The sequence below is a fragment of the Frieseomelitta varia genome, unplaced genomic scaffold (genome assembly GCF_011392965.1).
Source record: "Frieseomelitta varia isolate USP_RPSP 00005682 unplaced genomic scaffold, Fvar_1.2 scaffold_190, whole genome shotgun sequence".
Taxonomy (NCBI): Eukaryota; Metazoa; Arthropoda; class Insecta; order Hymenoptera; family Apidae; genus Frieseomelitta; species Frieseomelitta varia.
Window position 1 is genome coordinate 99,848 of NW_025109639.1, and position 26,418 is coordinate 126,265.

A 26,418-nucleotide genomic window follows, 5' to 3' on the forward strand; every position below is an offset into this window, starting at 1 on the left:
CAAACGTGCTGTTGTAACGTGAATTTACGGTATTCGTGGTAATAAATTTTTACCTACAGCTAATTCATTTTTACAGCAAGTGAAAGATCACATTTTCTTTGACGGGGATATATATAATTATTTTAGCATAGGATATGTAATCAAAAATGTGCAAAAGGTGAAGCTATCTTCTTCTATGCTGCAGGCAAAGCATTTAACTTCAATTCGATTTTCAATCTAGCTGTAATTTAAAATAGCTGTGTGAATAGATCGAATTTAGCGTCACTGATGGCTCTGATCGAATTTCGACATTTCAAAACGAAACAGCAAAACTTCTAGTATTCTTTTTTTTTGAATGTGTTCCATTGATTGTTCTCGTATTAATTCTTTTCATTTCTTCTAAATCCATGAATTCGATCTATGATTACAGATTAACAATTCGCTCACGCAGTTCATAAATGTAAAATGATGAAACCAATTTTTCCAGGCGAAATTCAGACACGAGTGGAGAATATCAATCGCAAGTTCATGTTCTCGCTGTTCTCGAACGTGTGCCGTAGTCTATTTGAAAAACACAAGCTTCATTTCGCGTTCCTCGTGTGCGTCAGAATTCGTATGAATGACAATTTAATCGACGCGATCGAATGGAGGCACCTTTTGTCAGGACCTGAGCCATTGAAAGTAAGAAACACAATGAATGTAGTGAATCGCCGTAATTCGCTGTTCGGCTGATTAATGCGGACGAACAAATTTTCAAAAGCGAATCAAGACACCAATCAATTGCATTTATGTAGCATTGTAATCGATAGATTCGTGGAATTTCATGCATCTCTGCGATCACATTTTGAGGCGACACAGTGACACAATAACCATGATAGTGATACAATAAATAGTAGCGTGAGGTATATTCACGTTATTACGAGAAGTAATGTTGCTTGAATTTTCATAATTAAGGAATAATTATGAAACAGTCTCATTTGATGTATATTTTACTATATATATATACTATATTTTAATATATATATATATACTATATATATAGTATATTTTAATATATATATTTTATATTTTATATTTTAATATAGTATATATATATAGTATATTTTAACATATATATTTTATATTTTATATTTTAATATAGTATATATATATAGTATATTTTAATATATATATTTTATATTTTATATTTTAATAAAGTATATATATAGTATATTTTAATATATTTTAATATATTACTTATATATATTTAAACGTATCCAAATACACATGGACAGTAATGCATATCTCATTCGTACTTTTTTTTGAAAATAAAATATCTTTTATTGCAAAGAGATCAAAAATACAAAATACAAGAATGAAGAATTTCAATGTTAACTACAGTAGACTTTATTAATCGTGAATAATCAAATCGCTTGTGGCGAAGATAAACTCAAGGGACGCTATTCAAAACACGAATACATCGTTGGAATTCCGATTAAATAAAATTCTGTGCACGAATTTTGAAAAATTTGTTTTCAAGTTTTGTCCGGAATACGTGTTTCGCTGAAAAAGTGTAATTACGAGATTAACACACTTTTGGCGGAAATTTTTGAGTAAATATGTTGTAGCAATGTTCCGAGAGAGAATTTCAGCTGCACAGAATTTATATCCGAATAGAAATAGTTTTAAAATTTCTATGGAACATATACATATATATATATATGTCTCTCTGATAATGGAACTATTAAGGGGATAAAAACTTCCCTCAAAATACAAAAGGATAAAGTAATTGATGAAATTAGGATTTCTTTTAACGACAAATTCGACAAATTTACGGCGTAAATTATGTAGTTACTTTGACTTATTGAAGCGTATGTTTATTCGAACTATTCCAATTTTTGTACTGCAACGCCGTTCAACGAGCATGCAAAAATAATTTGAAAAATTCCACGCTAACAGTTCCCACTCACAAACGAAATATCCACCTATAGAATTGTTTTATAAATTCCACATTTCGTTTCGATATGCCCTTTGATGCGTTGCTAATTAAAGTGACACGAATTAATACAGTCGGAACGCGAGTTTTTCCATTAAAACACGAGGAACACAGAAGCAATTGAAAAGTTCATAATGTTAAATCTATCGACATGCAATCATATTACTCGTAGCAAATTGAAACATATCTTACAAAGAGATTGAAGATTTTTATGTATTTTTATATTCTTATGAAGCTAAGGGAAAATATTACAATAATTATTCTACTTTATATATTTTATGTATTTTTGTAATTTCAAATGTTCCATAAATTTGTGGAAATTCGCAATTTATTCAGAAGTTCTCGACTGCGAAAAAGCGGAGAAAAATTAAAAACGTCGTACAATTTAAATTTTATTTGAAAAACAAGCAAAGCTTTCTCGCGAAAGAACAGAAAATCCCGTGAAAAATAATGAATAAATTTGACGTATAAATCATACTGCTTGCAAAAATCGTTAATGGAAAGGCGTATCTATCATATCACAATTTTTCAACGGGCAAGAAAAGATGCTACGCAAATAATTAGAAGAAATTAAGAAAAATACAGGAGAAAGTAACTAATGAAACTTCAAAAAGTTTTTTAGACTTCTGGAATCAATCGAAAAATGTCCCTGCGATATTTTCTTACTGGGAATTACGTTATGCCTTTTCTTCTGAAATGTTGAAAACATTGCAAAATAGAAAGATGATATAAAGAAATGTAAAGACTAGGAAACACGGAACTCACCGGATCCACCAGTTTCTTGAAATTTAATATCATTAAATAGATTTCATAGAATTACATAAAGTAAGAGACCTAAATGCTGAGAAATTATCTAAAATACTTTCTAACTTTTTTTTACAATAAATGATAATTTAATTGGGTTACGATGTTACGAAAAACTCCGAAAGTTGAGGAACGTGAAATGAAAGAAATTTTTTGCTGACGTAAATTTCCGGTATTTTATATGAACGCATTAAAAATGTTTTCCCCTCGCAGGAAGTTCCAAATCCGGAACCGAAATGGATTACCCCACGTTGCTGGAAGGAGATTCAGGCGCTTGAAAATCTCCCCAACTTTCACGGGTTTATCGACTCGTTCAAGGGATCATCGACCGAATTTAGAAGCGTGTTCGACGCTCAGGAGGCACATTTGTGAGTAATATTAAAAGTTGCTCTTCCCATTCATCAAAACGAGTTATCAAACGTCTGTTACGAGATAAGCACAGGCATAATTTCTCGTGATAATATTCTGACATTTGTAGGTACTTTTTATGTATATATTATGGCTATATTTCATGTATATATTATACAAAACGTTCTAAAGTTTCGTCAATGGTAGGATCCGTCCATCATAATTATTTATATCGACGAAGTGTGAAACAAGTCCAATTACAAGATATTCGATACAAGCATACGTTTAATACTTCATATTTAATACAAACAGATGTCAGAATATTACATCAATAAATTCTAATATTCAGTTGGACTATATTTAGCACTTATCACATGTTTAAGACGCCTGTTCGTAATAATTTTTTATCGAACATATGTTTGCAATAAATTTCTAAATATTTTACGTCTGTACATATTTTCGAAATTGATTCGAAATTTTGCTAGTACTTACCGTAATAGTTGTTTGACATTATGATACTGACAAAGTTTCAAAATGCTTCGTAAAACACGTAATGCACGTACAGGAGAAAGTTTGATTACTTTCGTGAGTCAGTGTACATATTAGAGAAAACTTACGATGTATGTCCTATCTATTAAATTTAGACTAAATTAAACAGATAAATGAATAAAATTCGAAATCAATCTCTGCAATATTTTCATACTGAAAATTACGTTTTACTTTGTTTTTTTTTCTTTTTTTCTTTTTTGAGTTAGACACGTCACTTTTGTCGCGCGTGCGACGTGATACACAAATTTCACAAATTTTTTTATTTATTTAGATTTCAAATTTATTATAGAAACTCTTAACTTATCTCGCGAATGAATTTACGTATTTTAGGCATATTTTATATATACGATCTTATATGAATGCTTATTTTATATCGATAATCTTGAGATAATTTTCTGAATGAGAATTTAACATGCGATTGGAACATGTATTAAATTTTCTATAAAAGATGAATGTTTTTTTGACAGTCGTCGTTGTGTGAAACAAAAAGAAATTTTCGTACCATAAATTCGTGCTTATATTTTTATCATAGTGAATTTATGTGAACCTATCACAGTGAATTTATCACAGAATATCGTTTTATCATATTCATTCAGTAATATATTTCAGTTCTCGTTATAGGTACGTATTTTACACGGCTTTATAATCAAAGGAGAATAGCATGCATTTATAGATAACCAGTAACAATGAGAAAAATGGGTATTACGTTCGTACAGAAAGAATTAAGATTAACTGTTATAATACTGCAGCGCCATTATTTTCAATCCTATTAAAATTTAACGAATATGTAGTTTAATAAAAACGCAGCGTAGGTTGTTCGTTGTATCCATTTAAAAAATTGCTCCCTTTCAACGTTAAAAAAAGAAAGAAAAATATAAAATTTCACAGTCTAAATAATATTTATATGGATAGTCTTGCGTGATCTTCTTTCTGGTAAATCAGACACAATAAATTTGTATATTTCCACTGGATACAAAATGACTCACTTTTATGTATATATCACTAATTAATAATGCATCATATTGTTTAATTTAATTTTTTTTAATATCTCAATACAACATATTGATATTATATTAAATATAAATAAATATAAATAAATAAATAATCGCACAATTTATTAAATATAAATAAATATAAATAGATAAATAATCGCACAAAATACATATTATGAATGTTTATTGCGATACGCGAAACCATGATTTTATATGTACTAACAGACTATTATTTATTGCGCGCCAATTACATACGTATCTATCAAAATGTCCCTTCGATCTGAACGCAATGTTAACTCTCTCTGACTGTCGGCAAATGTTCGGGGCGTGATCTGTATCAATCAGAGATCAAACGAGATTTTCTTTCCGGCAAGCGAACCATCCCTTGTCCGGATTTCTTTCCTCCTGAGAAAATTGAGGAAAACTCTCTCGTTTCCCTTTCCATCGACTTCGAAAGTTTTTGAGCCTCAAGGTGGGAGCAAATCGTTGACATCATTTGTCAAGGCTTCGCGCGGAGCTAGTTTTTGCTGAAGTATTTTCGTGAACCTCGCCTAAGAAGACGCCGCACGAACTATGGCATGCTATTAAGATACGCACGGACATAACTTTCGGGTAACACTCCAGTTCTAATGAGCCCAGCATAAGGCTTGTTGGGTTTTCTCTTCAAAAAAGAGCGTGCCATGAATCAGGCCAGCGCTCGAAGCTCCCGAACAATGAATATATTATACGTGTATATATTTGGAAACTTCGTAATGAGAAACAACTATTATAATCGTAAATCATTATGATGCGTAATTATATTTGAAAGTTTTATTCTTTAATATACAATATAATTAACATTTATACGTATATTATAAACATATATAACACATATAATACATATAACATTTATATGTATTTAAATGTACATTATACAATACAATGTACATTTCATTCTTTAATATACTTTAATATACAATGTCGCGATATTCGTACTCGGAAAATTTCAACTCGTACGTAGAAAGCGTGCGCGAAGAAATTTCTTAAAATTAACATTCTCCCTTTTGCTCTCACATCGTGCAATTTCTAAATATGCTCCTTTGCGTAGAACTGCGTATCCGGAACCGTGGCACTCGAAATTAGACGACTTTCAAAAGATGCTGTTACTGAAGTGCCTGCGACCCGACAAAGTGACCAACGCGATGCAGCTGTACCTGGCCAAGTATTTAGGTCAAGAATTCATCGAACCGCAAACTGCCGAACTGTCGGCAATTTACAACGAATCTTCGCCAACTACACCCATTGTGTTCATCCTGTCCGCCGGTACAGATCCTGCAGCGGAGCTCTACAAATTTGCGGACAAGTTGAAGATGACTGCGAAGTTGCGCGCTATCTCGCTCGGACAGGGACAAGGGCCGAAAGCGGAAGCGATGTTGAAGCTGTCGGCAGAACATGGTTACTGGTGCTTCTTTCAAGTATGAATTTTCTTACAATGAACGGTCGACTGTGACACAACAAATTTTCACCTGATTTGAGAATCAATCTTCTTTCAATCTGTCTGACTGTCATATGGTAAACGATTTACCGATCGTTTGCACTTTCTTTTCAATTATATTTAATAAATAATGATATGCAGTGATCTACTATAAACTATACTATAAACTATACTGTAACTATACTATAAACTATACTGTAACTATACTATAAACTATACTATAAACTATACTGCAACTATACTATAAACTATACTATAACTATATTATAAACTATACTATAACTATATTATAAACTATACTATAACTATACTATAAACTATACTATAACTATACTATAAACTGTGCTATAACTATACTATAACTAGAATAAATTAAATCACATATGCATAATTATATTTAAATATATAATATAATTATAGTGAAAAATTGTATAAATAACTTAATAATTTTATTCGATAGAAAAGAAGAGGACGTGTTTGTATAATTTTCTATTTTAAAATACTACACTCTTTAAATGTTTCATAATATCGACGACATCGACGAGTAACTTTTTAATAAACCAATCCAAAGTTCGATTCAAAGAAATGAACAAGTAATTCGTTTCACGCAATCACATAGTCACAAGACAAATAGTCCAAAATGTTTCCATACATCACAATAAAATTTATTTTGCATTGCATAATTTTAGTACGAGGAACTGTCAGCAATCGCATGTAAATTACTTTTATTATATGATTTAATTACATACTTCGATCACATTTTTTTTAATACAACGAATTCAATTATATTTCATTTAATTTAGTTATACGTCTGTTTTCCTCCTTTACGCGATACGTTATTTACGGGAATGTCTTTTTATAGTAAAATAAATAAATAATTCCTCTGTTTTCACGGAAATTTTACACATTTTAACTTACGCGACCTTATTTTTCTTCTCTTCCATTATTGATAATTACTCTTTGCAGGAAGTAATATTACTTAACTTAATAAAGTATAGTAGAGCCTCATTTATTCAAACTTTTATTTTATGAAAATTTTAATATCCAATCGTTATATTACTGCAGTAAAGTAATGATGATTACCGTAATAAAGTGATGATTTTCCAGTTAATGTTAATAGACGATCTTATTAGGTGATACAGCAATGAGTAATTCAAAATACTGATTCAAATAAAGGAGATTCAACTGTGCCAATAATAGTCACTAGCAACAATTCCCGTTGAATTGTTTATGAAAGTATGTGAAATAAATCTTTTTATCATTTACATCGGCTTCTTTCCTTTAATATTTTGCTAGTGGTCTCCTTTTATGCGATTTTTTTAGAAATTCGAGTCGGGTCGAGTTCCCAAAAATTTCGAGATTCCCGAAGGAATCGGGTTTCCAGAAAATTTCGGGACCCGATTACCGTTTCTCGAACTACTCTACAACGCTGTGTAGCAGCCTACAAAATATGTAAATACACAGTTCAATTTCTTCTGCCAGTGAAATTATTGGAAACACGGATTCTAAGAATCGTGCGACCTGATGTATACAAACGTGTGACTGCGTGCTTAGTACTTGAGCATTATGTACGCTGTTGATCAGTATCGTTGAGGAATTCGGGGAGCTCGGACGTATATTTCAAAATCTATGTGAATTTAATAAAGACTTAAAATCATTAAAAAAAATGTCGAGTGATAGTGAGAGTAAAATTGTGGTAGCAGGAAGTAGTGCAGAAGATATCGTGTAAAGGAAGAAAGTAAAGAAAAGTTCTGTTTGGGAACATTTTCAAGAAAAAGATGATACAAAAGCGGAACGCACGCATTGTCACCATGAATTTAAAACTAAGTATGCAAATGGTTTATTACGCCATTTGAAGCATATCCATCCAAACATAAGTATATGTACTAGAAAAGAAACTGAATCGATATAAAATTTGTCGCATGTACAAAATGATACGCAAAAGATTGTTAAACCAAAAGATATAACAGAAGGAATTGCTCGAATGATGGTTCTAGATCTGCGACCTTTCGATACAGTGGGCTTTAACGATTATTTAAGCTTGTTTCCAATCCTTTCCCAAATTCCAACTCTTTCGGGAATCCCGATTCTTTCGAGAATCCCGGCTTTTTCGAAAATCCCGACTTTTTCGAGAATCCTGATAAATTCGAGAATCTCGAAATTTTCTGGTTATTATTATTACAGAGAAAAATATTATTAGTACAGAGAAAAATAATCCCCTATATTAAAACAGTCATATATATATAACAATATTATATATATATATAAAACAGTACAATACATAAGTTACAATATATATATATATATATATATATATATATATATATATATATATATATATATATATATGTTTTAATATAGGGAATTGTTTTTCTCTGTACTAATAATAATAATCAGAAAATTTCGAAATTCTCGAATTTACCGGGATTCTCGAAAAAGTCGGGATTTTCGAAAAAGCCGGGATTCTCGAAAGAATCGGGATTTCCGAAAGAGTTGGAATTTGGGAAAGGATTGGGAACAAGCTTAAATAATTCGTTGAAGCTCACGTTTTCAACTGTATCACATATATATATATAGACTATTTTAATATAGGGAATTGTTTTTCTCTGTACTAATAATAAATGTTACATAAATACTATTGCTAGACCGCAATTTCATACATCACGAACACAACGATAGAATTGCAACTTCGATAAATGTTTATGAAAAATAAGTACTTTCTACTTTCGATGGATTACGCGTTTCTGCATAGTTTTATATTTTGCATTTTTACATGCTTCTGTCTTCGTTAAACGTAAAAAAAAAATCCACAGCTTAATTATCGCACAAATACTATTCATTTACTACCCTCGCTATTATAATTATGCAATGCTAAATAAATTTAAACAAGACTTTTGGAGTAACTGTGTTTGGCAGACAGAGACATCGATCACGCATTTATACGAATCACCATGATACATCCGACCTTAATGGAATTCGGAGTTTCGTTACGACCTGTGTTGCGAAATATTGGAAACGTCGATCAGACAAATATATCCTCGTTTCAAGAAACAAGACAGAAATCCCTCGAAGGCGATAAAACACGGAGCAAAGGGAAGAAAGTGGCATCCCCTTTATCTTCGAGGCATATGTAAAAAAGATGTAGGAGGAAATGATTTACCGCACGATAAGATGAAATACTATTATGGCTGCTCGACGAGGAAATAAAGATCCAGAGATGTATATTTCGATTAAGATGATGGAAATCAAAAAGTTTTTTATATACCTTGTTGGATCACGGTGCAACTTTAAGTAAAAAAAATGGAAAATATTTATTGATGTCGAAAATTGAATTCCTTGATTTGATGATTTGATTGTAAAAGGAGAAACGAAACACAAAGTAATGCTTAATTGCATAGCAACGAGAAAGAAGAATGAAATGTGAGGGGAATGTTCAATCCCAGATGAAAGTCGTATTCCTTATTATCGTGTTATTTTCATTTTCTCTCTTTTCCTTATTCCGAACAGAATTAAATTCATCGGAAAGAATCACGTTTAATTTGCTTCGCAGAAGTAAAAGATTTCTCCTTAGAAGTGATATTAATAAAACAGATTTATTACTAATTAAAATTTATTACTAATTAATAATTTATTATAATTAAAATGATAACACGGCAGAAGAAATGTTCACGAATCTGGATTTTTAAATAGAAATTATTGTGCTTAAAAATTCAATAAATTAATAAATTAATGAACAACATATATTTAAGTATATATTCATGATATACATAGAAATTTAAAATATAAGAAATATAAGAAATACGCATGATATACAAGATAGAACAAATTTTATTTTAGATTCAATATCCTCAGTTGCATTGTTAGGTATCTAAAATAAAATAACATAAACGTCTATGATCTAATATAATAAAAATTAATTAAAAATAGATAAATAAGTTCGTTTAAATCTTAATTGACTAATCTAATATCTAACATGTTTATATATTTTTACAGAATTGTCATTTAGCTCCGAGTTGGATGCCAGAACTGGATTCGCTGGTCGAGCGTTTATCACGGGCGAGAAACCATCGTGATTTTCGTTTATGGCTTACCTCCGCACCTTCACCAGACTTTCCCGTCAGCATTCTTCAGAACAGCAGCAAAATGACGGTCGAACCACCACGGGGAATAAAAGTAAAACAATCACAGCATTTGAGATTCAAAGCCTTACTTTGCTCTTTTACCCCCATTGGAGATCATCTTATTTTATCCCTCGTACTTTAAATGTTGCATTTATTCAAACAAATTAAAGTTTTCTCCTTTTTTTTCGTTTTTTTATTAACATCACTTTTATATTTGTAAGTATAAGCAGTCAATACATTGATTTAACGTTGCACAATTTTAATAGAAAAAACAGTGAAACGAATAATATTTATGTAACAACATTTAGAAATCTCACATTGGTTATTTAGTACAGAGGGAAAGGATTTACATCCGTTTGTTAACAATTCTTTTGATTAAAATTATGCAACGCCATTTTAATGGTGTACGGAAATATTTTAGATTAAGCTGCACATATATCTTTTAAATATTTTATGCAGTAATGTCGATTGCGATTGCATGTGTATAGTTATTTATTTTTCGAGATCGAATGGACACGCGAACTATGTTAAAAATGAAAATAACTGATTCTATCTCTTTCCGTTTGAATTAAACTCAAACATTAAACTCAAAGAGCAAACGTATTCTCTTTCAGGCAAATATGTTCAGATCCTACCTAACTCAAGTAACAGAAATGCAGAGCTTTATAAACTCTGATCACCCGAAAGTTCAACATTTTAAATGGATGGTATTTTCTTTGTGCCTGTTTCACTCGGTGTTATTGGAACGTCGGAAGTTCGGTTCGTTGGGATTCAACATAGCGTACGAATTCACCGACGGCGATTTAAGGATATGCATATCGCAGCTACACATGTTTCTGTTGGAATACGACACTGTCCCGTTTAAGGTAAAGCTTTAACATAGAGTGTCTTTGCTAATTTAACCTGGGTAAAGTGAAACTTACAGTAGAAAAATAAAATAACATAGATGAAACGCACATAGAAGTACAAAATTTTTAATTTACTATATAAACTAAAGATAAAATTATGGTGTAACTTAGTCTGTTATCATTTCGATTTATTCTATCGAAACAGGTACTAGTATACACAGCTGGTCATATTAATTATGGAGGCCGAATAACAGACGACTGGGATCGTCGATGCGTGCTGACCATTTTGCAAGATTTTTATAAACCAGAAATTTTGTCGACGTCGCATAAATTTGACGAAGAAGGATATTACGCTCAGGTATGTTCTATTATTATAGGGTATATTTAACCCTTAAATACTATGAATATTGAAGTTTATTAACTACTGTAGGAAATCTCACAGATCGCTAATATTTTCCTCCTGGATCCTCCTTTTCGACTTTAAATAATATCGACGTGAAGCAAATCTTTCGCTAATATTTCAAAAAATAATATTTGAAAGTACATATACGACAGATACATATACAAACGGAGGACTTGACACAAGAAGATGTTATCACGTACAATAATAAAAATATGTACAAATAGGTTTCGTACTCTATAAAATAAAGCTCTGAACAATTGTGGACAGAATCAAATAGTCGATATTTTCCGTGAACACTTTGAAAATGAATGATACAATGTATTAACGATAAATTTGACAGAAAGAAGCGTTACCATTTTTATCGTAGTAACAATGGATGACATCCATGTCATCGTAGTAACAATAGCACTCGTAAAGAGTGCCCCTATAAAGTGGGGCTCGAGTCGAGAAATTTACAAGTAGATATTGAACTCGATCCTTTCATATCGTATTATCATAAAACGATCTCTTCGTTCTTTTATATCACGAGGGATCTCAACTCTCGAATATTTCTTCCGACTTGAATATTTTCTCGTTCTATCGCCTGGTTCAGCTGTCGGACACGGCGAGGTTCGAGGACTACATCGAATACATAAAAACTTTCCCACTCAACGACGATCCGTCGATGTTCGGAATGCATCCAAACGCGGACATCAGTTTCGCACAAGCAGAAACGTACGCGTGTCTGAACACGTTGCTCGCACTTCAGCCACGACAAGTCGGAGTCGAGGCCGCGAGCGTCGAGGAAGTCACCGCTCATTTAGCTGAAGATATGCTGTCGACGATACCACGAACCTTCAACTTGGCGATTATACAGCAAAAGTATGATGATAATTATGTTTTATAAAGAGCGCAGTACTGTTTACGGGTGGATGAAGAATGCTTGGAGGAAAAATTAATAGATCGAACTTCCTACATTTCCGTAGGATAAATCAATATTTCTCAACACTTTCAATTCTGGTCTGCTCTTCTTCTGTGGGACTATGTATATACACGTGTGTGCATTATTTTATATTTTTTTTAGTTTGCCTGATAATGTACGTACTGCTATTTTTGGTAATCGTGACAATAGTAAATGTTGGATGGTTCATATAGTTGCAGAGTGGAAAAGAATATTATTTTCTACGTAAGTAATTCTCTAGAAATTTTTATCGTAGCCTCTCAGTTTTTATAAATAACTTCTAAATTACTGTGTTTCTATTCATCTTATTGAGCATAGAAGCATCTAAAATTATTGGAACACGTACGTTCCAGTTTTTTAAAAACTGACGCACAAATTTCACATTTCATATATACTTATCCCCTATTTGGCACTATAAAATTCAAGCGAAATAAAATATGTTGCACGTTTTGGAATATAAAATTATTATTAAAGTAGTAATACAAAATTATTAGGTAACTTCTCTCAACAACTTGTTTCAAACAACTTTTCTAACTATAATATAATACTTCGAAGCTCCCGACTTCTTCTGACTCGATGTGAATCCTGGTTAAGGTAAAATCGTTTTCTCGTATTCGCGTCAGGGGAAAGATCTCTGAAGCATACGTCGAAAAATTTCTGAAGCATACGTCGAGGTACGTGTGCATCTTTTATTCGTATGCAACGTGTATATTGCATGTACCATATAAAATAAGAGTAGTAGTCTTCTATTTAAAGTATTACAAAAAAAGCAATGTTCAGACATTCAAACTATGTAACAAAAGTCTTTATACCTCAAGGACCAAATACTCAGTCAATACCTGTAGAACAGTACTGTAATTAATTTTATATCTTAGAATTTTATTTCAATTGTAAAAACGATTCTGATTACTTTATTAAACTTGATAAGTGAAATTCTATATGTTAAACGATACTAAAGGTACCCAGTTTTATACGAAGAATCCTTTAACACGGTACTACTTCAAGAGGCCATACGATATAATAATTTACTGGATGTAGTTAAAATGACACTGGTGGATCTCCTGAAAGCCCTGAAAGGCTTAGTTGTCATGTCCGAACAGTTGGAAACTGTGTTGAACAGCCTCTACACCAACAGAATTCCACAACTTTGGCAAGATAAGGGCTATCCTTCTTTAAAACCTCTTGGTAATTTAATACAGAAACTTGCGTAAATTTAATCTAATTACTATTTTGGAATAATTTGTTAAAATAGACTTTCGACAAATAATCGAGTAAAACGAAAACGCAGGTGCTTGGTTTCTGGACTTGAGAGAGCGAATCCAATTTTTAAAATCTTGGAAAGATAAGGGGATACCTGCAGCCTTTTGGATTTCCGGTTTCTACTTTCCACAAGCATTTTTAACAGGCACTTTGCAGAATTTCGCGCGTAAATACGTCGTTTCCATCGACACAATAGATTTTAGTTTCCAGGTAGCGTCCATTAAGGATTATAATGAATTTCCGAGAATATTATTAATTGTCGACAAATATTAAACGAAGCGCGATATATTATGTATTTTGTAGGTATTAAAATCAATACCGGATCACAGACTGCCAGATGGTTGTGTTATTTATGGTCTATTTCTTGAAGGATGTCGATGGGATGGAAATTATTTAAACGAATCTTTGCCTAAGGAACTATATACTAGTGAGTATAATAATATTGAAAGAAACATTATAAATACTGTATTTTTTTCAGTTCTCGACATATCAACGCGATCATGATAATTTTATCGCTTAATTTAAGTGCCTCACGTCCATTTTATATTAATTTATATACGTGTGTATTACATACAACTTAATCAAACTCTACTTCTGATAATTTAAATTTCATGTGATTTTGTAAATATCTTCGCGCAGACATGCCTCCAATTTTACTTTTGCCGGAGGTACATCATAAACAGCCTGATGGAATCTACATTTGCCCCGTGTACAAAACAATCGATCGAGCAGGAACGTTGAGTACGACCGGTCACTCAACAAATTTTGTATTACCGATGGAAATACCTAGTCAACAACCACAAGCTCATTGGATCAAAAGAGGTGTAGCTTTGATTTGTGCATTGGATTACTAATATTTTTACGATGTCTTATTATGTTTAGTTTGAATTTGTTTAATTTGAATGAAATATATTATTGGATGATTATATTAGATAATACGTTTATTTAATCGAAGTATTTTTCATGTGAATACAATACTTAATATTAAATTACAACAAAACAGTAGAACAAGGATAACTATTGATATTAAATAATTATCGATCCATTCTAATCGTTCTATGTATCATTTTCGTATAATTTAGGATTCTTCCTTTTTGATTTTTTATTTTCCGCAACAGCCCACTTCATACACCAAAACGTTAATAGGAATCCTACAAAAAAAAAAAAAAAAAAAGAGATAAGTGCAAACTTTCTTTCTCAAAACTTCTTTTTATGCATAATTTTGAAAGTAATTTATACCTGGAACCATTGGTATCATAGTACGCCCTGACCGCTTAAAAAAATTTGGTAATCCGTGAGAAATAGCCTTTGCCCAAGATCTTTGATGCGTTGCACATAAGGTAAAGAACACGATTTTTCGTATTCGAATCGGTAATTCTCCAAATTCTAACATGATATGTATTTTAGATCTTCGACGTAAACAGCGCAAGCATTCAAGAAATTAACATCAAATTTTCGTGACAAAGACAAAAGCATATCGACTTTTAATGCTGCCTCAACATGTACATGTAATGTGTTACCACAGACGTCTGAATCTCATCTCTGGTGTTACCATTGACTAAAGCACAGACGATTAATTATATAGTATTATATAACTATTTTTTTTCTTATCGTAAATAAAATAATTTAATTGTTTAAAATGAATTATTCAAACTGTGAAATAATAGAAATATAAGGGAATTCAATCACTGGAAATTAAATGCTTAAAATTTGTTTAATATACAACAATATTATAGAAATGCATTATTTTATAACTTGTGTTGAAATAATTTAAAACGATTAAATTATTTTATTTTTTTAATATTTCTAAACATTATTTAATAATTTTCACAATCTTTCTATTATGATTGAACAATTAAATTAATTATTTCATTTAATAATTCACGTTATTAGTCTTAAATACATTGCTCAAGTCAATTGTTATATAGTTAAAATTCAGTAGCGCTGCGGGCAGAACCTGCTTAAATTGATATAATAGAATGTGACACGAAAATAATATGGGGTCAAGTGATTTCCAAAATAGAGGACACGAAAAAACATTGGTTGTCTAGATGTAAATATAAAAATAAGCATCTAGTAAAAAATAAACAGCATAGATATTTTTATTTTACATGAATTTATTAGATATTAGAAAAAATAAAAATTTATTTTTTATCTTTCTATCTTTATTTTGACAAATATATACACGAAATACTACAAAGATACTACAAAGAATAAAATCAAAATACATACATCGAAAAGTATGTACAAACTATATTGTAAAAAACAAGTATTTGGAATCTCATTTTTGAAACTTAAAAGGAAGTATTATCTATGGGCATATGTTCTAAGATTTTCTGTGGAATAACAAGTTTATCGGAATTTTGTTCTAATAAGCATCCTAGAAGTCGTGGTACCGACAATACAGTACCAGATATCACAGAGGGGAAGGCTAATTCATTTGTCGACTTATATCTAATTAGTAATCTTTTACTAAAATATTCACCGTACGCAGATATATGACCAACTTCGATGTATTGTTTCGAGAAAGGTGACCACAATTCAAAGGATACGCGCATTGATTCCCAAGGTCGCAATTCTGAAGAAGACCGTAGCACAATTTGATAATGATCGCATACATTATCATATAATTTACACGTAACGTTTAATAATCTTTCAAATTGTTCATTGTACTCTTTACTTTTTGCGTCTTTGACTAATATAAATGCAAGTGCAGCTGAAGCTTGGCAAACAGTGAATAAACCAATTGGGTTAGAACCTGGTCGAAACGGAGTATACTGCCTTCCAGTGGAAAAATATGCTACTGGGAAATGAGTTGGATTTATTAACTGTTTTGCATGCATTGCCAAAAATGAAATTAGACTTGCACCTCCAACAAGGTGCATACGATTCGGGGAATCTTTATCTACATCGGAATGATTGTCTATTATAAAAGCGTCGACAGGATCTTCATGATTGAGACCAGAGCCGTCTATCACTAAGCTACGGCTGAAATCTGCACCGGCCACTCTAATCATATTATCCGCGCTGAATATTTTCCCAGCATAACTTAATACACCAAGTTCAAAAAGAGCTGCATCGTTACATAGATAATATTGCATTGGATTTCTATATTCCAATAAACCAAGACGCCTTCCAATTTCAATGTGATTCTTCTTATTGGAGTGTGAAGGTTCATTTAAGGAATTAACACGTTTTAATACAACAGGACCTTGGATAGGCGTTTTTCCATCCAATTCATTCGGTAATTGAAAAATTTTTTCCAAAATACTTTCGTTTAGTTCCTGAAGAGTATCTTTAATCATTTTTAAATCATATTTTATCACCGAGATTTGCAATTTTAATTTCGTAAATTCCGCTTGTTCGTTTGTAGTTAAATTTTCCTTTTTGAACAAAGGGACCAATGTGTCTGATATCTGCTGACTTCTCAATTCTAATTTAGATTTATTTACGTGTACAGATTTGTAAAATTCCCACATACTTTTAACATCTTTAACATTCAAATTCAATCCTCGTCTTGTTAAGTCTTGCTGTAGTTTTTCAAGATTTGCTAATCTTTCATCAAAATCTATATATGGTTGTAGAAATGAATAATATTCTTTGCCTTTGACATTTGAAATAAACAATGCAGAAGTATATTGTCTTTTAAAAGTCAACAACATATTGACAAATTTCGAAGTATTATGTGTTTTATGAGCTGCACATTTCCTTATAAAATGTGGTACACAATTTGCCATTTTAAATATCTATAAACTTTGACAATTTTTATAATTTCTTACGCCTGTGAGAATTTTTCAATTCAAAAGCAAATTTTACTTTTTAAAATAAATTCTTAATTTCTATGCATCCATCTTTGCTAGTTTAGCTTTTGATGAAGTATCTGTTTCAACATTCATATTATAATTGTCTCGACTTATAGTATCGATTTTTCTTTTTTGTGGTGCAATATAATTTCCTTTACCAGCTGCCCTCTCTGACTCCTCGATAGAGTATGGTTCTAATTCAAGAGCTTTCAGTCTGCGTTTATGAACTTTTGTTCTAAAATGGTCATTTAAAGCAGTATCATTTATAAAATATCTCCTACAAAAGAAAATGAATTCTTCAATACATTTGAATAATCATAATAAGAGAATAAAAATATTAAAAGTGACTATTTAAATGTAAAAGTAATGAATATAAATATTACAAAGTAACAATGTTCATATATTTTGGTGAAAGGTTATATCATTTGAAACGATATAATACGTAACACAAACTCACGCGCAATGAATGCAATAATATTGACCTGCTCCTGGTCTATCCAAGTCTACTTCTTGATTTAGCAGTTTTTCTACATTTTTATCATTCAAATCTTCATTAATCTAAAATAAAGAATATCAGATAATAAATGCCGATCATATGTATCCACGTGACACATAATAAAAGTTAGGTTAAATTTAACAAATTATACCTCGTCTAAATCTTTTGTTCTTCTTTTAGTTCGCCACCTTTTCTTTAAATGTGTATCTCCTCTATGATATTTTTTACGTTTATAAACCATTTTCAATGAAAAAATAATTTATGCGATGGAATTAAATTGTGCTATTATCGCATCCTACACAAATAACAAGGATTGGTTAAGTTTGAACAAATTACTATATCAAAATAAATTTTTATTAATTTTTAATTTATACAAATAAACAGATAATAATAATCTATAAAATTTATTAATTCATACAGTTCTAACAATTTGGTATTCGTATTCTGTTTATAAAAAAAAGTTTGTAATAACTTTTGACTTGTGGTCCGTTTTCATAGAAGAGTGTTTATATTCAAAATATATTGAAGTAAATAATTTTTAATTTTTGATATTGACAAATATCAAATATAAACGTAAGAAATCAGGGTATACAATAATAAATATTACCAATGAAATTTATAATAATCTTACAACTACTTTTTGACAGTTTAGCATTGCTATTGGTCGAACAATGTCATGGCGGTTTCGCGTTTATGAGAATTCGTACAGAGGTTATAATGTGCGACAGTTTCCAAGTAAATATCGCGAATCATACTGACAGTGATTGATATCTTCCTGTCGTCCTGATTCTTTCAAATTGAACATTGATGAATTTTAAAAGACCAACAAAATTAGCAGTGAATACGTATTTGTGAAATGAACTTAAAACACGTAGTACACCGAACGTGGTGTAGTATGAAAGGAGCAATTTACGTCTCGAGAAGATACAAATAACAGGTTAACGTTTAACATCGAAGAACGTTCAACGCATAGATACAACGCAGATCAAAGTTAACTGGAACTGGTGGAGAATAGAATTAAAGAGAAAAAAAAAAAGATTCATAAAAGAGCATGCGCATTGGGATGAGAATCTCGCTTTGAAATTGATGGTAACACCGTGGTAGAGTCGACAGATGTCGGTACAATAGGCCAGAGTAGGTCGCGCCTCTATCGGCGAAGCGTATGATCAATTCAAACGGTGCGCCACTGACTTGAGGGGGGTCCACACCATTTTGAAAGTAAAAATACTGCGCGACCCGGGATTTTGTTTGTACGGTTCGGCGAGGGTAAAAAAGCGGCGAGGGCTAGGCTGTGGTATGGTTGGGGCAACGCGGTGTCGCGCGTGAAATGACGTAGAGTGTGCGAGGGTGTGCCGCGTGCGGTACGAGGTGTGTTAGCGGAAACGGTGTCGCGGTGTGTAGGGTCGGCGCTGGCCGTAGCTATCGCAGCGTACGGGAAATTGGCTGTGGCTTCGCCAATGGATGCCAGGCAGGAGAAGACGCCATTTTGATATACGGGCGCACGTCAAGCGTTCGCTCGTAGGGAAACGCGCTCTCGAGTCGGTCGAGCCGCTTTGCGTTGAGCCGCGCAGGTGAATTCGTTGGTTCGCTCGGTTGAAGAGCATCGTTGGTACGAGTGCGTGGCGCAACGTATTCGAACGGTATCGTTGACAAGTGACAGGTGAATCGATCGGGCCGCGAGGAAAGTCGCGTTGCGGCCCCGTGCCCGTAACACGGTTCGCTCGGTTGATCGGTAGTGACTACTGTGTGTGGAACTACGTGTACACATTCGGATTTTTCCCCACGCGGCCGAGAGTTGAGTGTGCACAGCGAGGGACATCGTAGCTAGTGTATATTGGTGCGGGGATCCGGGGTGGCGGTGTACGCGGCAGGGAAAAGCCGCTGCTGTCTCGCTGGTTTCGCGCGCGCGAGAGAGGCCACCGGCCGACACTTTGGGCCAGGACAAGACGACCCGATGTCAGGAGCGGGTCGCGACCCCGTGTCGACCCGTGGTCGTCCTCGTCCTCGCGTATCCATCTCTCTCACAGCACCAGGACGCTCCTGGCGTAAATGTGTTCTCATGAGCGCCCATGTGCACCTCTTTTTCTGCCTGCTGCCCCTACGTGCCCTGTAAACCCAGAGCACACCCCGATTAGCACGCCCACGCACTCTATCACTCGCGAATATGGCCAAGATCCTCAACAAGGACCCCGTCACCTATGAGAGGGAGAGGGAAAACTTCCTTAAGGACCTCCGTCACTTCCATGAGACTAGAGGGTAAGTCGATTTCCATCGTTTCCGTTTTACCATTGTATTAATTACCTCTCTCTCTCTTTCTCTCTCTCTCTCTCTCTTTCTCTTTCTCTTGTTACCTCTCTCTCTCTCTCTCTCTTTCTCTCACACACACACAAACACAGATAGTTATTATTATTTTTTTTATTCTCGTCGATTCCATCGATAGAGAATTACCAACACACTCATGTTCCATCGTTCTCGCGACGATTCGAAAGTAAATCGAGTTAGCGTTGCTTCTACCCATAATGTAGACAGAGTTGAGGTTATGTACGGTTAGTTTAAAGTTTCTCAGAGAGACTTGTCTTTGTGCAAGCTATTTGTTTACGCGTGTTTTATGTTTTTCTTTATCGACGATTATCGGTCGCGTATCTTATTGCGATTGAGGTTACGTTCGATTGAAATGAACAATATTATGATTAACTTGTTGATTTTTCTTATTTCTTTCTTTCAGTCCAGTTATGTCGTTTGATATCGCGATTGTTGTAAACGCTAACGCTTTTTTTTTCTACTTGATTGTTGGATTTTAGCACTAACGTGAAAATACTCGAACAATCAAGTCACTGTAAATCATTTCATGCGAAAACGCCGCTGTTACGTCATTGTTCATGTTTTATTAGTTTAGGAAACGGAAACAAAGCATTTCTCGGTTACACCAAGCGATCTTAACTTCAGTCGGAATCAGCGTTTGTCACTAAATTTTCGTATTCGTTTTGTATAATTAATGAGTTGATATATTTTTGTATATTTTATCTAATTTTGTGTATCTTTTAATTTACTATGTTAATATAAATATAATGAATACATAAATTTGGCATAATACAATATAATTTATAATATTAATAGGTCATCTTATTCGTCTTTATATCATATAAATGTGCAATTATTCGTATACAAAAGCAAAGTTTAGTTTAACGAATAATAAAAAAAATTCTAAATAAATTCATAGCATACAATTTGTATCATTATTTCTGTATTTTATAAACATTACCGCTGTCTACTTATCATTTTATGTATATTTTACATTTTTCAGGACTCCGTTCAAGAAAAATCCAAAAATTAATGGAAAAGATATAGATCTGTACTTGTTGTACGTTGTCGTTACTGCCCACGGCGGATGGATAAAGGTGAGTCCATATTTATATACATGTGCATTTTTATTTCTTTTAGTCATCCTTTTCAATTTCTTTTTCCAACACGACCTATATTGTAATTCTCAGACCGTATAATGAATGAGAAAAGATTTAACAAATAGAGTTTTTGTATGTTTGCATAAATACAATCTCACACTCATTTTATATTTTAAAATCATATGATCACCTTTTAATTTGAATTATTGTTTCTATATTTTAATTTGTACTTTTGAATCATTTCTGTCATAAACCATCATTATTGCAAATCTGCGAAATATAAGGTTCACAAAGAATGCCCTCAACAATAATAATAAAGTAAATGGAAAATGTTTTTGCTCCATTATTCTTATATTTTATATTATACATATAATAAAAAAATTTTTTTTATTATAAAATACATCATCGGCGTCGATATCATTCCACATCATTAAATGTGATATACCAATCAATTATTTTTTTAATTCGTCTAACTAAAATTAAAAATGAGACACATAAAATTTAAGTATAATATTCTTCCTTCACCAAAGAAATTGTATTACAATGTTGTAAACATTAGATTGAAGAAATAGATGAGCGTATTCAGTCTATAATATATATATTCTGAATTTTTATAAAATTTTTATGGTTAAAAAGAGAACTGTTTTTTTAAATGACTTAATTTCCCTGTCATCAAGCAATCTGTCCTTTTTATTTAATTTCTAGTTCGAATGCATTCAATAATATCATAAATACTTCAATCTTTTTTTTAATTTAATAAAATTCTAGAGACAATCACGAAAAGATATTAAGCGAATTGTTGAAAAATACACAATATAAATTGATTGAAAAAAATTACAATCGAAATGTTGCGTTAACGTAAGTTTAATCTTTAATTTTATAGTGCTAATACCTAAGCACTATAAAACATCTTACAATTAGTGTTTATTGTCCGAAATAATTTGTAATGTGCTAAATCATATCAGATACTAAATCTTTATTTAAAAAATGCATTATTTCAATTTTCTCATTTACGTTTATAAAACATTTAAATATTTTCGTTTCTTTTAATACACGTTTCATTTTCCTCTCCTTTTTTTCTTTCAAGTTCTCCCGTTAGAAAAGATGTTCGAAATTTTCGATTTAGGGTGCTTCGGTATTAGAAATGCATGATTAACTATTGGTGAACGCGGCGGAAACGCGGGAAAACGATTTTTGTGAATGAATCTCGGCTAAGACGTTATAATAATTTACGACTTCTCTGTTACGCAGACTCAAAGTAAATAGTTTGAATTATATCGCGTAAAAATTACAATCTCACGTCTCTGATATTTTTGAAAAAAAAACTATTTATATTAATCTGCATGATTAGATACATTATTTATTATATTGGAGATATTTGCTACAGTTGCTACTTCATGAAAGTATTCAAACATTTTCGAATATATTATATGTGTTATTAAAGCATTTTGAAAACAATGTATCGTTCTAATGTGATATTCGACTCTTAAATTATTACAGCTATGTATACATCATTTATGTGTACGTTCAAGATGATGGTATTACTCAGTGGTCTATGGAATATGTTATGTTCGAATTAAATTTACTAGGTACAACCACATTTTCATTATAATCACAGCGCTCGAAATTGTACCCTTCTGGACAGAAAATACATACATACGTACGTAAAGCTTGACTTTATCTTAAATAAAATTATTCTGTTTTACATTTGCACATGCAATGATTAAAGTTTTGTAATATAGCAAACCTACTGCGTACACTTTTCGTGACTAGGATGTTGATCTCATCTCGATTTTGCGGCGATCGTTTTTCGCATTAGGGAGAGATTGAAAACGAAGAGATCGCCAGTTAATGTTATGCAACATGTACCGTGTGAACAATAATTTACGCGCGCGTTATTATTCACGCGTTCTATGTACATATAACATTCACGATCGATGAATTTTACAGAAACGAAGATGAATCATGTCCGCGCGTTTCTACTTCTTCATTTATTACTTGATAAAACGTACGATACTGTTTTAATCAATATTTTTTAACTCTACGAATTCTCTGACCAGTGTTCTCTCTTGCACAGTGATTTCCGATGTATTAATATGGATTATAGGTTATGTGCTACAGGAATTTGTTGGACAAGCATTTTGTTTTACAATTCTACAACTTCACGTCAATTGAACGCTAGAGTTTCATTTTATGAAACTTGTTCCTGTCATGGCAAGGGAATTTACCTTTTATTATCATTGACTTTTAATCTTTGACTTGTGAAATTTCACCAATATAACCTCTCCACAACGTGTCAAATATACTGAAATCGTTTGTATCCCGCATTGACTTAAAAGTCTGCAGCGTTCGTATTTCTTCTAAACAATTAATTAAATAATATATGTTTATTATTAATAATAATAAACGCATGACCACCTCTTTGTTTAGGAAATAGAGGTAATTTTATGAAACTATACTAAATTTAGCAGAGTGATAAAAAAATATACCATTATACAGATAATGTGAGTTAAACTTTTGAAATTAGGTCTACAGAGTGTCAATGATGAATTATTGTCGATGTGTACGTGTCATGTATCGATATCTTACATTTGCACGCGTAAATTCTCGGAATATTTACCTATGCAAATGTTCGTTCTGATGTGAACCAGCGACGCTATATGTATGCACTTTATCGTTGGCACCTATTCGCATTCGCATACATGTTTTCGTTGCATTATCTGTATATGGGTATAATAGTATTCTTTTCCGTAACATGTTTTTTTTTTTTTTTTTTGTTAATGTAAATTTTTTGGGAACATTTTATTGCAAGATAACCTAAAATTTAAACGGTGATTCAGACATTTCAATGAAATAATTGGTCGTCAGTTTGATTCACGTAGTAGTTTTTGATTCGCCTAACGTAACGAGGTCTCTTTGCATTGTGATGAGTAACGAAGTGATTGAAATGATTTAAACGCGGTATCCTTGGCTCTGTTGCTCTTCGTTGCCAATGTTCAATCGGATTATTAAAGAATAATTCATGTCCATTGCAAAATTGTTACATATGCTCGAAAAAGAACACGAGTAATTTCATATCTACCAGAAATGGTACATTGGTTGTTAGTAATTTCTCGTATCCGTATTAGAATCGAAACTGATTTACTGAGGTTGCTCTTCGTTCGCTTTTATATTGTATCCAAAAGATTTAAAGCCAAAGTGGCGGCTTGAGTTACCTTTTTGTTTGAAAAAATAATTTGAACTTGCCTTAAATAATAATTTAATTTCAACATCCGAACGGAGTTTAATAGAACCTCAAAAAAAGAATCACATCGAGTAAAACCAGAAATATTTTTTCGAACAACAACCGCATGAGAAAAATGTGCTGTTTCAGATGAAAAAATTGCAGCCATTTTTAATATACATAGCCATAGAAATTTCTCGAATAGAATGTGTGTTTCAAAATTGTAGAATAAAAATTCATTCGCGAATATGTTCCTGAATAATTGTTCCTCCAGTGTAAGAACCACTGGCCTATGTTTTCATAAGAACCGATTCGACAGTACATATATGTACATATGTAGCCGTATATATGCACATAAACGTCGTATGTACTTCTGTCGTGGCAGCGCTGCGGTATAACATGGCGAAGCTTTTCACCTCTCTTCTTTCTCGTTGCATCTAGTAGCATCTTGTAACGTGCCATCTGTCAATATCTATCCACTCTTAAATACGTTCGTATCTTTTATATTAAATTATTCACGATTTTCGCTCCGTAACAACTTTCTAGAATTATTTTCTCTGTTAGAATTTCAAACTCCTCTTTAGACATCAATATCATCTCTCTCTATCTCTCTCTCCCCTCTCCTCCTTTCTTTATATAACTTTCTACATGCTTTGAATTTGAAATGATCATTTATAAATTCGAGTCCTATTTCGGATAAACTTTAAATTAATGATTGTTTTGTTTTACATTTTTACATTTGCCAATTTCGAAGGACTACAAAAATGATGATTAATATCATGATGTTAATTTAACGTGTATCGCATCGAACAATTTTAATATTCACTCGTTTGCTGGACGTACGTCAATTGTCATTTTCCGGGAAAGCTTGACTATAGAGCACGTTTTGTGCCTTTCCGTTTTTTTTTTTTTTCTCGCGCTGAATTTCCTTTTTCAACTTACGCCGATGAAAAAGTGTAAGCACTTAGAGACGAGAGCACGACCTGTTCGTCATCGAAGTTATAGTCAAGGGTATAACCCCTTGAGAGGAGTGCATAACCTGTAGCAGTGACTCCCAATGAGAGAATCATGGTGAATTCTCTCAAGCGAATGGCAAAACTTTTGTAAGGAACGAAATTTCATTAAACTTTTTACCTTTTTAATTAAACTTGTCGGCACACATAAAAAGAAAAAGAAAGAAAAAAAAAATGCACCCGTTTCTCCAAAAATGGGAACGAGAACTTTGAAAATATACGAACGAATGCACAATTATAGAAAAAAAAAAACTTTTCCCCTTTTTTTTTTTTTTTTTTTTTTTTTTTTATTGTATGCGACAGTAAGATTCTCTGATTTTTATCTCGGATGGTTACGCGATTAGAGATATTACTGAGATATTACACAACTGGCTGAGTGTCACCTGACGTTCGGAAAGAAAGCACGATCCATCCATCCAGGTGTGAAAAACTCTGATAACTACTCGTCTGTGGAACGATTGCAACAAAAGACGTCTTCCCCGTCTCGAGTCAGCAACGAGTCAAGCCTCAACGGCCGGATACTATGAACTTCAAAATCAAGTTGCTCTTCTCAACAGTTTTTCAATTAACCGCTCCTCCGATGCTCGATACGCGACAAAATCGTGGCGTAGCTCAGTTCAACAACCGTGCGACGACATCTTATCGAGTCGTTTGCTATTAAAGAATCAAGGAGAGAGTGGCAGAAGATAAGAGCAAGATGGAATGTTTTTTTTTTTTTTTTTTTTTTTTTTTAAAAAAGAAAAAAAAAATGAAGAATTGAGTTTTTAATTTTCAGCTTGGGAATCTTGT

The 26,418-nt window shown here is 32.4% G+C and overlaps 5 protein-coding genes across 11 annotated transcripts in view; 2 read left to right on the forward strand and 3 right to left on the reverse strand.

Annotated features, from left to right (window-relative positions):
- LOC122539084 (dynein axonemal heavy chain 1-like) overlaps window positions 1-14,619 on the forward strand; it is a 110,833-nt gene extending 96,214 nt beyond the window's left edge. The window contains 11 exon segments of the mRNA XM_043673695.1: window positions 467-660; window positions 2,972-3,126; window positions 5,735-6,101; window positions 10,115-10,294; window positions 10,857-11,108; window positions 11,296-11,448; window positions 12,086-12,354; window positions 13,392-13,618; window positions 13,722-13,903; window positions 13,997-14,120; window positions 14,333-14,619. Of these exon segments, the coding sequence (XP_043529630.1) occupies window positions 467-660; window positions 2,972-3,126; window positions 5,735-6,101; window positions 10,115-10,294; window positions 10,857-11,108; window positions 11,296-11,448; window positions 12,086-12,354; window positions 13,392-13,618; window positions 13,722-13,903; window positions 13,997-14,120; window positions 14,333-14,547 (2,318 nt within the window). The 3' untranslated portion in view covers window positions 14,548-14,619.
- Window positions 14,620-14,660: 41 nt separating this feature from the next.
- On the reverse strand, window positions 14,661-15,436 carry LOC122539090 (cytochrome b-c1 complex subunit 8-like). Its single transcript, XM_043673710.1, has 2 exons — window positions 14,933-15,436; window positions 14,661-14,844 (listed from the first exon to the last, which is right to left on the reverse strand). The coding sequence occupies exons 1-2, from the start codon at window positions 15,084-15,086 to the stop codon at window positions 14,750-14,752; spliced, it is 249 nt and encodes an 82-aa protein (XP_043529645.1). The 5' UTR covers window positions 15,087-15,436; the 3' UTR covers window positions 14,661-14,749.
- A 400-nt stretch (window positions 15,437-15,836) lies between these two features.
- On the reverse strand, window positions 15,837-17,430 carry LOC122539087 (serine--tRNA synthetase-like protein Slimp). The gene has a single exon (XM_043673705.1). It carries the CDS (start codon window positions 17,428-17,430, stop codon window positions 15,988-15,990), a length of 1,443 nt encoding a protein of 480 aa, XP_043529640.1. The 3' UTR covers window positions 15,837-15,987.
- An 86-nt stretch (window positions 17,431-17,516) lies between these two features.
- Window positions 17,517-18,952, reverse strand: LOC122539089 (zinc finger protein 593 homolog). Of its 3 annotated transcripts, none has more exons than XM_043673707.1 (4): window positions 18,752-18,952; window positions 18,144-18,287; window positions 17,954-18,054; window positions 17,517-17,773 (listed from the first exon to the last, which is right to left on the reverse strand). In XM_043673707.1, the coding sequence occupies exons 2-4, from the start codon at window positions 18,231-18,233 to the stop codon at window positions 17,533-17,535; spliced, it is 432 nt and encodes a 143-aa protein (XP_043529642.1). In that variant the 5' UTR covers window positions 18,234-18,287; window positions 18,752-18,952; the 3' UTR covers window positions 17,517-17,532. The 3 variants fall into 3 exon arrangements, with proteins under 3 accessions (XP_043529642.1, XP_043529643.1, XP_043529644.1); XM_043673708.1 differs by lacking the exon at window positions 18,752-18,952 and adding an exon at window positions 18,600-18,617; XM_043673709.1 differs by lacking the exon at window positions 18,752-18,952 and adding an exon at window positions 18,411-18,426.
- A 142-nt stretch (window positions 18,953-19,094) lies between these two features.
- The window catches only part of LOC122539085 (AT-rich interactive domain-containing protein 2), a 58,963-nt gene continuing 51,639 nt past the window's right edge, over window positions 19,095-26,418 (forward strand). For all 5 annotated transcript variants that reach the window (XM_043673696.1, XM_043673697.1, XM_043673698.1 and 2 more), the window contains exons 1-2: window positions 19,095-20,248; window positions 21,297-21,390. In XM_043673696.1, coding sequence (XP_043529631.1) covers window positions 20,157-20,248; window positions 21,297-21,390 — 186 coding nt within the window. In that variant the 5' untranslated portion in view covers window positions 19,095-20,156. The remainder of the gene's footprint in view (window positions 20,249-21,296; window positions 21,391-26,418) is intronic.